This window comes from Primulina huaijiensis, chromosome 5 (genome assembly GCF_012295235.1).
Source record: "Primulina huaijiensis isolate GDHJ02 chromosome 5, ASM1229523v2, whole genome shotgun sequence".
NCBI lineage: Eukaryota > Viridiplantae > Streptophyta > Magnoliopsida > Lamiales > Gesneriaceae > Primulina > Primulina huaijiensis.
In genome coordinates this window covers 14,607,154-14,622,488 of record NC_133310.1, presented here as the reverse complement: position 1 = coordinate 14,622,488, position 15,335 = coordinate 14,607,154, and the positions used below count along the sequence as shown (strand labels likewise).

Genomic DNA, 15,335 nt, shown 5'->3' with positions numbered 1-15,335 from the left:
GCATGTGGTTTACGTAGGTTGGTTTTTCGGGCGTTACAACTTATTTGGTCACTATATTTTTCCATGCATCGTCTCGGTTTCTGTTAGCCGTAGAGTCCAATAAATATATCATATTTTTATCTTCATAAATGATAGTCAAGATCCAATGGTACATTCAAAAATGAAAATATAGCATTGACTAGTATGTAGTAGAAATCAATAATTAACTAAACTCTTACCAGTGTTTTATGGGATAAGGCAGATACTGTCTCTATGCACTGCTTCCAACTGGTCGGCAATATGTCGTGATAAGTCACGACCATCTTTGCCAATTGGGCATGTAGGTATGCTTACGGGATCCACAAATGGATTAACAACCATGGAAAAGAAGATTTGCATTAATTATTTAATCGCTACGGGATTCTCTCTCTCGTATGAAGTGGATAAACACACACATACACACATCATGCTAGACATTAGATTTTCTGAAGCCTATGATAAACCGTGACTAACTTATTGCACCGGAACTATGATAAACCATGACGAACTTATTGCACCCGAAAAACTCAATCACTCTCACGTGAATTTGAAATGTACATGTGGATACAGGGTGCTGCTCTTTAGTTTGTCAACAAAACTCTAAACCCAATATATACCTCAAACGCAAACAACGATCAATCATACAATATAAACCCAATATATACGTCAATATATCGCATTTCAATTGACGAAAAAGAATTAAATCAAAGGGGACAAAATATCGATCTTTGGGCAGCTTGCTTACTTGTGTAATAGCTAGAATTTCGGACTCAAAACAAAATATCGGGATTAAAATTAGCCGCTAGCGGTCTCAAGGTACAGCAACTCGTCAGAGTTTACAGGAACTTTCCGAAAAACTTCCATTACTACAGGAACCAATACTACTGCTGCACGTTGCTATTGAGTTTGCCAGGGCAGGAGACTCATCTAAGGCTGGTTTGGTAGTGTGGTTGGGGAGGTTTCTTTCATTCAATTCTGTGAATAAACAATACCACTAAAAAAATAAAGTACTAGTGAAGAGAACTCAAAAGGCAAGCAAATATCATCGTTTTCTGTCGACTCAACAAGTGTGACGAGCATATAAAATGCACTATTTAGTTCATCAATCTAATAATTTCTAATTCTAATGTATCGATTGTTAGCTTCTTTTAACTTCAAGTCCTTTAAATCACAGATCAGTTAGACTCTTAAAAAGTTGGCATTCATATGCAGATGAAGATAGACATCAATAACAGAAAAAAGAAAAAATCAACAGCAACTAAACTCCAAAATGAAAGACATGTGAACAAAGAAAACCAAGCTAAGTGTTTTATGTTGCACAGCGAACAAAACCCAAATCTCAAACTTCAAAAGCCAAGTTCTTGCCAAAATACTTTGATTTTGAACAGGAGAAGCAGGAGCGGCCGCAATAGTTGAAGTAGGAACTGCAGGTGTTGGATCTTGAGGCATTAATACTGCTGTGGCCGGAGCAATTTTGGATTTTGGATCCTTGTCATCAACATGAGATTCGGCTTTTGTCTGTGGTTTCGAACTTTCCCTAGCTAATGCATCACAAAAAGCCCTGTGTGTAATGAAACTATCCCTCCTGCACAATGAGGCTGAAAACTCAAGCCACGAAAGCATATCCTAATTCACTCCATAATATGAAAAGGCGAGTTCTGAAATTGATTAGCAAATTCGCCACTTAAACCATGAAAACAAAGTTCCACAATCACATCTATACTCTCTAGTTCCACATATCTTTTAATGTGCCTTCGGGGAAAAGGCAATCACTTCTGAATCAGGATCCAGTGATTACACAAACACTCGAGCCCGCACCAAAAAATGAACCCACGATCAATATTGCATCTTTTAAACTATTTGATCAGTGAAAAAACATCATAAAAATAAATGCATGGTTTTCAATTATTAGAATATAACCTGGCATTCCCGGAAGAATTCGCTTCTTCTTGGAAGTTAATTTTGGAGTGCATGTTGGATTACCAGAACAAGAAGCCCCTGCAGCCGACGAATCATTCATTACTGAAAAGTAGTCGAAACGTTGGGAATAGAAATATTGACCTAAACTAAGCTGGTGAGGAATGAAGGGTGACGAGTTTGGGGAAGAAAAGGGTTACGGCCGGATTGAATTTTGGGGAATGGGGTTGGCTTCTTTTTCTTTGGGGAAAAGTTAAAATTATGGTTTATTTTTTTACTTCACTAAATAAATTTTTTTTTAATTTTTTACTTCATCAAAACTACTCTGTCGAAGAAAAATATTACATAAAATTAGAAGTGAAGCCCGTGTTTTTTAAATTTTGAAGTAAAAAATAATGTTTTACTTCGCCAGTGTTTTTATCGAAGTTAATTAGTATATACTACTTCATAATTAATAATCACCGAATTAACCATTGACGAAGTAAAACCAAAAATTCTACTAGTGTTTCGGACTCAGACCAGACGCCCTAAGCCCTAAACCTCTCACATCAGCAGCGCACCGCGCGCATCCCTTGCGCGCAGTGGGTCTCGCACGCACCAGCGGCTGTTGCAGCCTCTATCTCGACTCTTAGCTCACACCAGCCCCTCACCAAGACCTTAAGGAACGTCCAAAGCCCTTGGTCCAGTCCTTTACACCATCCTCTTAGCCCTAAGACCGCACGCACCAAAACAAAACAACAAGTGCAACTTTTGGAGTCACGTCCACATTGCTGTACCAGCTTGTCCAAGCCCTGACCGAACCCTTCATAGACCTTCCTAGGACCCTCATGCTTCCCTCCATACCTTGGTTAGGGCCCCATGCAGCCCCCTTGGCCATAAGGACCCCAACATGTCCCTTTTTCTGACACGCCTCGTGTCCGAAGCGTCGGTGACATTCGGCATTGTTTAATTACTTGAAAACAAATAAGCCTCGTATCAAAACAAACCAGTCTTTTTCATAAAATAATATTGTCTTTTACAATGACAATGGAATAAACATTACATCAGAGTTTTTCTGAAACGGAAACAAGGGAAAATAAAATTCTTGCATCTTGATCTCGATCCTTGATTCACCATCCCCAAAAAGCATCTTGCTCTTCCTCATTCTGTTGTTCCTCGTTTTTATCTGAAATTTGTAAGGGGTGAGTGTTTTGGGAAACACTCAGCAAGTGGGGGGGTCGATCGGTATCCAATTATACATATAGAACTTAGTCTTTAAAACATTTCTTTGACACACTTTCAAATCTCATTACTTTTAACTTACAGAAACGAATCGAATATAAGACAGAAGTTAACAGATGATTCAGAACAATTCAGAAGCAGATCAGATCATTTCAGAACAATTTGAAGACAGACACAACACTGTTACTCATCTCATTTCCATGATCAAATTGTCCTCAATATGTTAGTCCTCTAAGGGGTGAGGCCAGAACTCGGTTTTATACCCACCGGTGGGGGCCATACAGAAATGGTTTTATACCCACCATTGGGGGCCAAACAGAAATGGTTTTATACCCACCATTGGGGGCCAGACAGAATCACAATTCTCGTCCCATTTCAAATTGAATCGTAACAGTGTAACAAAGATTTCAGACTTATCAGACAGAACGTATCAGAATTTTCAGATATGAGAGTTTCAAACGGATTCAGCTGAATCAAAAAATTTCGAAACATAGAAGAAAACACATAATCGATCGAAATTTTAAAAGACGGACCTCATGCTTTTTCGAAAATGAAGACACACATACATGCATGTCATAACTTATATATTCAAGTTTTAAAGTACAAACGAATATACATAGCAAAAACCCACTTACAGTGTTTTAGAAATGCGCTTCGAAAATGCAGATCTTTGCACAAAATTTCCTTCTGAGAAATCGGATAGCACTTCGACGTAACTTTTACAGATGATGTCTTCAATTCAGCAGCACTTCAATGCAGGACTTTAGCACTTGAACCGCACGTGCAGCACTTCCTCTTTGTTGAATCGACCGAGAGGTTTGGTGGGGGGGGGGGGAGAGGGAGCCAAAATTTAAGGCTTTTTGAGTGTGTTTTTCTATCAACCTTGAGGTTTTATTTATAGAAAAAAATTGGCTTTCCATCTAGCCATTTGGCCGATCCCTTGGTCTCCAAGATTAGCCATAAATGTAGTCCAAAATCCCATGCATTCTTCAAGAGTCACATTTGTTTTCTATAGGGTCATTTCCTGCATCATTAATGTGTCCTAGCCCTTAGCTCCTCCCGCAGCTCCTTCATGGGTTAACTCAAATGTCATTTCTTGCATACTTAATTTGTCCAAACCTTTAGCTCCTCCTTTAGCTCTTTCTTTGGTCTTGTTAGGACAAGCTCGGTTGAGATTCTTTGAGCTGAAAGATCGTGTCCTTGAGCTGGGGTTTTACTCCTCCATAGTAACTCTTCAATGAATGCTGTTATTTGCAGCTTGGCCTCTCGTTGAGCTAATCCCAGAGCTTTGAAGCTATTTACTCGAGTTAAATTTACTGAAAATCTAAGTTCATATTCAAGTTTATAGTTAGAATGAAAGTTGTTGAGCTTATATTAAGCTAAATTTCAAGTTCGTATTTCTTACATGATTTATTTCTGATCGGAAAATCTCGGGTTCTCACATTTTCCCTCTCGGCCTGCACACAAATCGCGTGCATGGCGGTGATTCCCTTTGAGCCCTATTTTGGCTTTTGTCCCTTCAAAACTCACTCCTAACCGTTTAGATCGACTATTGAATCCCTTGGTTTTCATCCCTCCTACATAAATTCTCAAAACTTCAAGAATCCTTTATGAAAACATGAGATTCACATGGATGAACTTAAAATCATCATCCTCATTAAACAAATAGAATACATGCAATATTATGGATTGAATGGTGCACAAAGAAAGGTCGAAAACATGCCTTCATTGTTTATTCTTACGAGTAACAAGAGATGGCGCGACGAGAGACGAACGGGATATGAAACTTCCTTCCTTTCTTTGGCTATGGTGTTCGGCCACCCTAGGATTTGGAGTGTGTGTGTTGAAGGTGTAGGAGGCGTGTGGTTATGGGTGGTAGGCTAGGGTTTTTAATTAGGGCTTCTAATTATTTTAATTACACTCCATTAATCTAGGCCCATTAAGAAGCTAATTAAATCAATAATTAATCCACTCAAAGTCCAAGTGATAATTATAATTATTTGGTGTTATTAGTTCCCGGTATTGTAAATTCAAAACTTCTCATTTTCTTGCAAATAAATTTGTCGCATTCCTATTTTGGATTACTAAATCTCGAGTTTCCAATTGCTAGACTTCCAGAAATAGACATCTTATCAAAATTGTCTCCGGTTCTCTCGCCTTGGCTGTACATCGCGTATTCGACTGCAGAAAGTTCACCTTCATAACATTTGGTCAAATATTCATCAGATCATACCAATACTTAACATACCTTTAGACCACTTATTTAAATAGATTTCTAATTAATTTTCATACAAGAATGTGGTTAGTGTGTTTGGGTTTTCAGGCATTACACTTTTACTAACTCTAGCCACCGTATCTGTCGCATGTTCAACTCCTTCTAGTGAAGAAATATTTGAGACTCTTGTGATCAGTAAATATCTGGCACTTCTCACCATACAAGTAGTGTCTCCATATCTTCAAAGCAAAAACCATGGCAACTAACACCAGATCATGATTCGAATAATTCTTTTCATGCACCTTCAACTGTCTAGAGGCATATGCGATGACTCGGCCATGCTGCATCAATACGGCACCTAATCCTAGCTTAGAAGCATCGGTATACAACACGAAGTTGCCTTGCCCTAATGGCATGGCCAAAACTGGTGCTGTTATAAGAGCTTGCTTCAAGGTGTCGAAGCTCTTCTAGTAGTTTGCACTCCATACGAACTTGGCATTCTTCTTCGTCAATGAGGTGAATGGCACTGCAATAGAAGAAAATCTTTGGATGAATTTTTCGTAGTAACCCGCTAAGCCCAAGAAACTGCGGATTTCAGATGTGTTCTTTGGTTCAACCCATTCCCTCACTATTTCCACTTTGGACGGGTCAACCTCAATGCCACTACTAGAGATAACATGTCCCAAAATTCCAATTTCTCATACAAAAACTCACACTCGCTGAACTTTGCAAACAGCTTACGATCCTGCAACACTTGCAATATGGTACACAGATACTTGCTATGCTTCTCATGGTTCTTCGAATAAATGAGGATTTCATCTATGAATACGATGAAAAACCGATCCTAGTAAGACTAAAATACGCGATTCATGAGATCCATGAAAATCGTTTGAGAATTTATCAATCCAAACGGCATCACTAGGAACTCGTAATGCCCATAACGAGTTCTGAAGGCTGTCTTGTGAAAATCTGCCTCCTTCACTCTCAACTGATGATACTCGGAGCGAAGATCTATTTTGGAAAACACATAAGCTCGTTGCAATTGATCGAATAAGTCCTTGATCCTTGGTAATGGGTACTTATTATTCATTGTAACTCTATTCATCTCCCCGTAGTCGATGCAAAGTCTCATGCTTCCGTCTTTCTTCTTCACGAAGTGTACTGGTGAAGCCCCAAGATGAACAACTAGGGCGTATGAATCCTTTTATCCAGTAGCTCCTGTATTTGTTGTTTGATCTCCTCATCTCTACAGGCGCTATTCAATATAGTGCTTTTGAGATTGGCACAGTATCCAGCTTAATATCAATGGAAAACTACACCTCACGCTCAGGTGGAATACCCGCAATGTCGTCAATGAACTTGTCAGGAAAATCTCTGACTGGGACGTCTGCTACCGACTGGTTGGTAGTAACAGGGGCAGAAATAATGGTCGCCAAGAACGCTCAACACCCTTTATGCAAGAGCTTCCTTCCCTGAAGGCATAATATCATCCGCGGCGTGCTGTTGCGTCCATTTGGCTCGAATACAAACTCATCCTTCCCTAATGGTATGACCCTCACTGATTTTCATTGGAAGTCGATCGACAGTCCATTCTTCGACAAGCAATCTATTCCTAGAATGATGTCAAACTCGTGCATCAGTAGTACAATAAGGTCAGCATAGACTGTGTGGCCCTGTAGCTCGAGACTCAAGTCTCTGACCACCCTAGAAGTAGACAGTTCTTCCACAGATGGAACGGTCACAGAATAACTCAAAGCCAGCCTAGTGGGCTTGACAACCAAATAACTCACAAAGTTGACTGATATAAAAGAATGAGTAGCCCCGGAATCTAACAGAGCATTCGTGGCTACTCCCGCTATATATGTGATACCCTTGTCCCACATCGAAAAAAATCAAAGATTTAAAATGAGATTATAATGGCTTACAATGGACTTCTATAGCAACTTGGGTTAATCATTTTCGTAAAGCGAGGACGAATACGAAGTAGTTGCTATAGGGGCCCATTGTGCAGTCACGCAGGCGCGGGCCCGGGCTCGGGGCGTCACAGAATGGTATCAGAGCCGGTCACCAGCATGGAACACCGGGAAATAAGTGCTATGCAGGGCAAAGTTCTACGTGCATGGGAGCCACCTCTTGAACCTGCAGGGCAAAGTGCTACATGACGGGAGCAACCTCTTGAACCTGTAGGAGCCACCTCTAGATTCTCGGTGCTGGTGGATCGAGGGATCAGGCCGCGACGAGGACGTCGCGTTCTGAAGGGGGGGTGGTTGTGATACCCTTGTCCCACATCGAAAAAAATCAAAGATTTAAAATAAGTTTATAATGGCTTACAATGGACTTCTATAGCAACTTGGGTTAATCATTTTCGTAAAGCGAGGACGAATACGAAGTAGTTGCTATAGGGGCCCATTGTGCAGTCACGCAGGCGCGGGCCCGGGCTCGGGGCGTGACAATATAGGTCCTTCATGAGATAATATTAACATACATTCAGCTCAAAGATTCTAAAAAATGACTAAACTTAAACTCATGCACAGGCTGAATCCATTATCCTAGGGTTCTCATATAAATTTCAAAAATAGCTTACTAGTATTCCAAAAAATTCGAACCATGCATAATAAATTCCAATAAATAATACAGGTACTATGTGACGAACCATGTCTTAAAATAGTACTACTTTAATATTCACCGAAAAAATTGAAATTTCTTATTAAATAATTTATTATAAATATAACTCATAAAATAAAATAACGATAACCACTCATATTAAAGATAAAATTAATATTAAAACTCCATCATTTGAAAACCACAACCATAATATAAAAAATAAAAATTCTCAACTTTCTAGTCACCAAAACCAGTGCAATAAAGTCAGAGTAAATATTTTTAAAATGTGCATGATAAATCTCGTAAACTATAATGTCCTTGGGTTTGAACCTAGCCCAAGTCTGCTCATTGGTCACCACCTCCCGTCTTCTCAATAACATCATCTGTATCGATCAAGTCTAGTGAGCCTAACGACTCAACATGCATAAACCGTGAATAACAAGTAATACACAATAAAAATTAATGCAATTTAAACATAGCTCGTACATAGCATAATATAATTATAAATATGCATCACGCGACTTCCTGCAAGTCATATTTTCATGCTCATCATAGTAATCGTAAATCATTTTGCGTAGAGTTTTGTTCAATGTAAGTAGCCCATAACATAAATCGTTTTATCAAATTAACCCAGTACTAGGCTGGCAGGGATCACCATAGCTCTTGGACTGGATGTCTACTCCCTAACATAACATAATTCCTCTTAAGAGGTTGGAGAGGTCCCCGAACACGTTCTCCGAATTCCAAAACCGTAACATAATTTGTCCACAAGACAAATCGCATAACTCAAAAATAATTATTTTCACGTCATACATACTTACGAACATCGTAAACCTCATTGGATCGTCTTCGGACATGCTGCCCTAACATACTGAAATTTATACTCATAACATTCCCTAAGGTGCATTCGGACACATACGACTCTCGAATTAAATAGAACCACTTAAGACATACCAATCGACTCGAGATTCGACCCACATGTAAAACACATCCTAACCTAATGTCCAAGGCCCTAAATTAGCTCCTAACCGTGCCTGAATCATGTACCATGCACAACGAATCATAAAGACACAAGCTATCACAAAGAGCGACGTTATGGCACCTATGTGTTCTGTACGACTTCCTATCGATTCTAACTCGAACCAAGCCCTAGATTCAACCCTTAGACATAACTTAAACTTTGGTCCAGCACATATTAATGCACAGCCCCCGTGGACCTAAGTAGCGCACCTTCATGAGCATAGCCTATACTCATGGCTCCAGCCTTTACGCTAGCCAACCCATGCCAGGCCAACCCCGAGACGCTAAGACCTTGCCTAGACCCTATCCACGAGCCTTGTCCAGCCTAGCACCCAAATGGACGTGAACCCGCGATCATGCCCCTGCGTGCGCTGCTGCGCTTGTTTCACTTTCTGCCGCACCAGCAGCTTCTGGACCCTTCTCGGACCACTTATTAACATCTAAACACAACCTATAATATAAAAATATGTAGCAGCAAGCCCTAGTTTCTTTCCAGTGAAGCCTACGATCGAAAACTAGAAGAAAACATAGGAGTTCATGCATATATCGTATCGAAATTTATTTCTGTAACGTTCTAGCATACATATGATCAAACTAACAAGTTTTCATTCATAATTTGTATCAAAATACAATATATAACATGGTCGATGTATAAAAGAAAGGTTTAGACATGCTTTTGCTTTAAAAACATAGAAATATCGATAACCGATACGAGGAAGAACGAAGGTCGAATGGAGATGGTTTGCTGCATTTCCTTTCTCCAAAAGTTGCTAAATTTATCAAGGTCGCGTGATACTACTGTTTGAAGAAGAATAAAAAACTCCAAGCCCTAGCTTAAAAAACATTTCGGGCGACTCTTAGTGTGTGTTGTGTATGGCGTGTGAGTTGTGTGTTCTAGGGTAGGACTCTTCCTTCTATTTAATGAAAATATGGATTAGGTTTTTAGGTTAATTAATCAAAGTTTTAAATCATAACAATGTCCTCCAACTTTTTAAAATTTGCCAAATTAAGTGTCCTTAAAATCCTAAACTCTACCCATACATTAAATACTAACTAATTTAATTAATTAAATCATAAAAATAATTATTAAAATACTAGATTTTGAGTGGATGTATATAAATCTCTTATTTTTCGAAATTTTCTAATTAAAATGCTTAACGTTTCTATTTTACTCGATAAATTAAATTTAGCTCTAAAATGCTAAAATTCATAATTCCTTTGAAATACTTAATTTATCGGCTTAAAATAAAAATATAACTTTAAATTTTAACACCTCAATCGTCTCCGGTCTCCTTTCTTAGTCCGACATCGAATATTCATCTAAAAACTAGAACTCCATAAACATTTTAAATTGTATAATAAAATAAATATATATATATACACTTAAAATAAATTAACACATAGCATGCATCACCTAAATTATTAAATAAATAAATTATTTCAGTTATACATGGAGTTTACGTGTACTGGTTTTTGAGTACTAGATACTATATCCTAAATTCTTCAAATGTTTCTTGTTTGCCTGAAAATGAACCACCCCTTCAAATGTTTTGCTTGTTATTAGGCACCAATTGTTCGGTAGACAAGACACTCTTGAACTTGATCCAAATAATTAGATGTATTATTGTAAAACTGATGCAACTTTATTACACTGCTTGTATCACAGGTGTCGGCTTTGGATGAACGCTACAGGTTTTCGGAATCAAAGGATTACGAGGTCAAGGTAGCATTTCTCCAGCTTGCCATTTTGTCGAGGTGCAGTCATTACTACAGTGAGGCCGAGAAAACACTTCAAGAAGTAGGAAGGATGAAGTATCTGCGTCTACTGTATACTGCACTCGTCCAAGGTCCCAGCAAAGAAGAAGAGAAGATATTTGCAAAGAGGGTGTTCTCAGAAGCATGTGCTTGTTATCACACCATAGCTCAGGGTGTTGTGGAGGCAATTTTGGTCAAACACATGTAAAAAAGTTGGTAGTTGTGTAGGCTAAGCGCCTTACTCTGACCCCTAGTTTTTTGGATAACAGTCAACATCTCTTTTCCACTTAGAATTGTGATACATTTGATTTTACTGGTTGCACGTGAATACATATTTTAGATGTGATATATATATCATTTTCCCTGGATTTGTTAATCCCATGGCAAGAGACCAAGTTCGCTATGTGAATTGATTATTTAATCCAACCCATCAAACTTCATGATTTTTATGATATAAACCTGTGTGTTCATATTTGGGCTAAACGATGCTATCTTTATAATCAAGACGGTGCATTCAACTTTTATCTTTCATTTCAAATTTGCAAATGATAATATTATTTTTAGTTTAATTTACAATTTTTTGATATAAATTTTATCCAGGGAGTTTTTTTTAAAAAAATTTAAGAGAATACTGCTCTGCAAGTAATAAGGGCGAAAAAAACAAGGAAAATTGCTTCATAATGTGAACAAATGGAAACTGACCGGATGCAATACAAAAAAAAAAAAAAAAGAAGAATGAAAAATAAACCAAGTCCAGAAACCAACTGAGATGCACGTTAGAGCTGCAGTCATTTTCTAAATGCAAATTATTCAGCAAATTAAATTGAAGCTCAACAGAGCGGTAAGAAACAAAAGAATTATACCCTTTTCTCATACATAAACGCAACTTTTCTATCAGAGAAACCAAAAACACTCTTCTGAATTAAGTCATTTAATTGAACCCTTCTAGTTAGCTCACTCGTTATGCTGCTCCCTCTCATGAATTGATTCTGAGAGCTCTTCCATCTTGATTGGTAATGTAGCATGTTCCTCTGTATCTGGATCAACCACTGCTGCTATGGATGATTTCCTTGTCCCTTCGACTTCGGTTGGTAAGTGTATGTCCTCTTTTCTTAAACGGGGCGACTCATTCAAGTTTTCTTGCCTAAGTTGTGACTCAATTTGTGCACTTACCTTAGCAGTTGAGTCCACTGATGTCCCCATCTCCTGGCAGAAGTCATCGTGTTCTGTACCTTTGGAGTGTGATATGATCTGCTTTTCTTCTTTTTTCGTAAACTCCTCCAACCCAACATTTTGGATCGATAAGCTGGGGCTCTCCATATTGTCAGCTGAATCGGTCAACTCTTCAGAATGATTTGCATTTACTATAACTTTTAAAGGTCCGAGTTTTGTGTCTAGATCTTTAACAGCAATTGTTAAAGCTCTTGCATCACGAGCTGATGCTAGTTGTTCAGGAGATGATAGCTGTCATCAGAAAGGAGGCAAGTAAACTGAGTTTCAGTAAATTAAGCCGTGCGAGAACTGGGCTGGTAAGGTAAAAGCTTGAGCAAAAAGGTGACGAGGGAAGAAAAGAGGCATATCCTTAAAGTGAATCATGACAACATTGCTACTGGTCATTTTAAACCTATGTTTAATCTCGTTCTGGAAAAGATAAAGATTTTGGGAAAGATAATTTATGCAATATCAAAAAATTACCACATAAGAACCAATTTACACACCAACCCATGTAAAACATAGATGGCTAGCAGTACAAAATAAGGGCCTAGGAAAGATTAAAAAAATAAAAAAAAGACTAAATCAACAAGCCCCAACAACTTAACAAAAAAACCTCGCGACAAACATTGGGTTTTTTTGTTTGTTGTCATTACCTCATTAAATTGCATTTCTGCACTAGATCTGATTGTTTGCTGCATTTCAGCAGATATCAATAACTACAACTTAAAGACTGATCAAAATTAGGTAATATGTAAAGACAATACAAAGAATTAATGGGGAGTGAATTTATTAGTCCAGAATTTTCATGGTTCTTACCTGTCTATGAACTTTATGGAATAAACTACAGTTTTTTGAAGCTTACCATTACGACATCTTCTGCCCTTTCCTTCACAGTCTCTGTTAATCCTTCACCATGAAGAGATTGAAGAATGTAAAGTACGTGAGAATGGAGACCCTCAGATCGATGTTGGTCAATAGCGCATTGAGGAATAGTAGAATGGCATCCTACCGAATAAAAAGGACATTTCACAAGTTTCATGGGACATATGGTAATACAATGCCTATCCATTGCACGCCTCATGATCCTGTCAGAGCAGTTTTGCTCACATGGAAGTATTTTAAAAGGACAGGTTGAATCATGATGATCTATCTGAGCTGCACTAAATCTAGAATTGCACCCTTCATTTGTGCAGGTCATAGTCCTAAAATTGCAGTGCAATTTATGCACTTCTAAATCATCCACAGATTTAAAGCTCTTTCCACAATGATATTTGTTTTTGAAATCAACATTCTTCAAGAGAGTCTGCGCAACCGATTCTCTCCTATTCAACAACCAAAAACCATTTATTTCCATCTCTTGCACTAGATCATCTATCCAGTCTTCTCTTCGTTCACTCAGTAGCCATCCTGAAACTCTGCTGAAAAAGTTCCTTTTAGAACTTGAAAAATCGTCAATCAAATCAGAGAGAATATCATATGGGTTTCCAGATATTTCTTCATTCACACCACCTTCTAGGGCGGACTCAGCCAAGAAATTTTCACTTCGTTGGATAAGATAATCCACCATTTCTCTTCTTATTTCAACAGCCACTGAAGCTGGGCTTTTTAAGAGGCCACCAGTTGTGTTGTCAATACATGCTGAGGCCAATCCAGGAAGTAGTTCCTGTGCTATCTTATAAACTATATCGGTATCATAAAGATCACAATGAACCAAAGGACCTCCCTCCTTTTCTTCTTCAAGTTTATCTAATTCTAACTCATGGTCATCAACAGGTGGATTCATAATGCAAGGAAACAACTGTAAAATGCCAACAGCTATAAATTAAGAACTTAAAACAAAGACAGAAAAAATAAAATTTACACTAATATCCAATAACAGAGCGCTCAATTAATCCCAATCCCAGGATTTATTGCAAAGAGAATTAATTTGATAATTGCTTCATGCAAATATAAATTTGCCATCTTGTTATAATCATACTCTAAACAACTAAAACGTTAAAAATCCAAGGTTCCAAAGCTACACGTGTTTAAAGAAATAACAACAAATGTCATTCATAAGCATAGATTTTAACTTCTTTCCTTTCCTCTTCCCTGTCAGATCAACTGATTAAAGATGTAAATCTCCAAACAAATCAATATTTCACTTTAATGATACTCCCACAAAAATAACGATCAATACGAATCCATTTACCTTCACTATTAATCACCAGAACGTGGTGAGAATCCATAAACGTTCGAGGATGAAGAACCTAAAAAATGTAAAATTTTGAAGCAAAGAAACAACTCCAATACAAATACAAATACAACACTTTGATTCAAATCACATCCTATGATTGGATCTGGTGAAGAAAAAAAAATAAATCTAGCAAAATTTAATCACCATGAATCAAAAATCATGGAGCGAGACAACGTTTCAGCCATATATCATCGCAATGACAACAACAGATAACATTGAGATATCGGGATTCAAAAAAAATGAACGGGAATGCATAGAATTTTCCACGTTATTTCGCACTTAAAATAAACAAAATGATGATTGAATTACAATAAATTACCTTAGAAATCAAGCGGATTGTATATTCAGGAGAAATAAAACAAATGGGACACCTGGGAGTTTCTACAAACGATACAGTGAACAGAAACAGACAGGGTCAAAGTAAATAACCCATTATATTCTGACCCGACTCGGATATTTGCCCCACTAATCAGTTTCTCGGGCCTCATTTATTTTAGATGGTATTTTGATTTTTGGCCCCATATAATAAAAAGGAAATAAGCTTTTATCGGACTCTGTTGGAAACTTAATTTCGGATGTTTGACAAACCGATTATTTATTGGAACTAACTGATTAAATATTCGATCTATACAGCTTGCCAAACTGAAGAGTATCGCGCATATTATCTAAGGCAACCGAGCCCAGCTGAACTGAACTTTCGAAGAAAACCAACTGAGCAGTTGGAAACTGATCAGTTGAACTTAATTGAATTCTCGAAGACAGCTGACTGATCAGTTGGAAACCGATCAGTTGATATATTCAGTCGTATGCTTCCTTCAACTGAACATGCCTTGGGAAAGAACGATCAACCGACAAAGAGACATAGAAGATTGCAGCGCCGCACTTAAATCAATACAGCTTAGAACAACGCATTTCGGCGAAAACAGTTAAGACGCCGCATCATAATAAATGAAGGAAACAATATCCAAGGAATAATCAAGTAAAAAATCAACGGATACAAAGATTCAAATTCGTATCAAGTTACCGTTGGAAAGGAAACATATAAATAAGTGAACAAAGCAGCTGAGAAGTAGAACCATCAACGCATTATTGAAGCTTGCTGTTACGCTGCTAAAATCACAATTCACAGCTCAC

At 37.9% G+C, this 15,335-nt stretch overlaps 1 protein-coding gene across 2 annotated transcripts; it reads right to left on the bottom strand.

Annotated features, from left to right (window-relative positions):
- Positions 1–11,437: 11,437 nt before the first annotated feature.
- On the bottom strand, positions 11,438–14,650 carry LOC140976665 (uncharacterized). 2 transcript variants are annotated; one of them, XM_073440915.1, is made up of 4 exons: positions 14,521–14,618; positions 14,157–14,214; positions 12,828–13,763; positions 11,438–12,214 (listed from the first exon to the last, which is right to left on the bottom strand). In XM_073440915.1, the coding sequence occupies exons 3-4, from the start codon at positions 13,746–13,748 to the stop codon at positions 11,705–11,707; spliced, it is 1,431 nt and encodes a 476-aa protein (XP_073297016.1). In that variant the 5' UTR covers positions 13,749–13,763; positions 14,157–14,214; positions 14,521–14,618; the 3' UTR covers positions 11,438–11,704. The 2 variants fall into 2 exon arrangements, with proteins under 2 accessions (XP_073297016.1, XP_073297015.1); XM_073440914.1 differs by lacking the exon at positions 14,157–14,214 and having other exon boundaries at positions 11,439–12,214; positions 14,521–14,650.
- Positions 14,651–15,335: the final 685 nt, after the last annotated feature.

Coding starts and splice junctions, on each gene's coding strand:
- LOC140976665 (XM_073440914.1), bottom strand. CDS start 13,748: ATGAATCCACCTGTTGATGACCATGAGTTAGAATTAGATAAACTTGAA. Junction 12,215..12,827: donor GGGCAGAAGATGTCGTAATG/GTAAGCTTCAAA, acceptor TTCTGATGACAG/CTATCATCTCCTGAACAACT.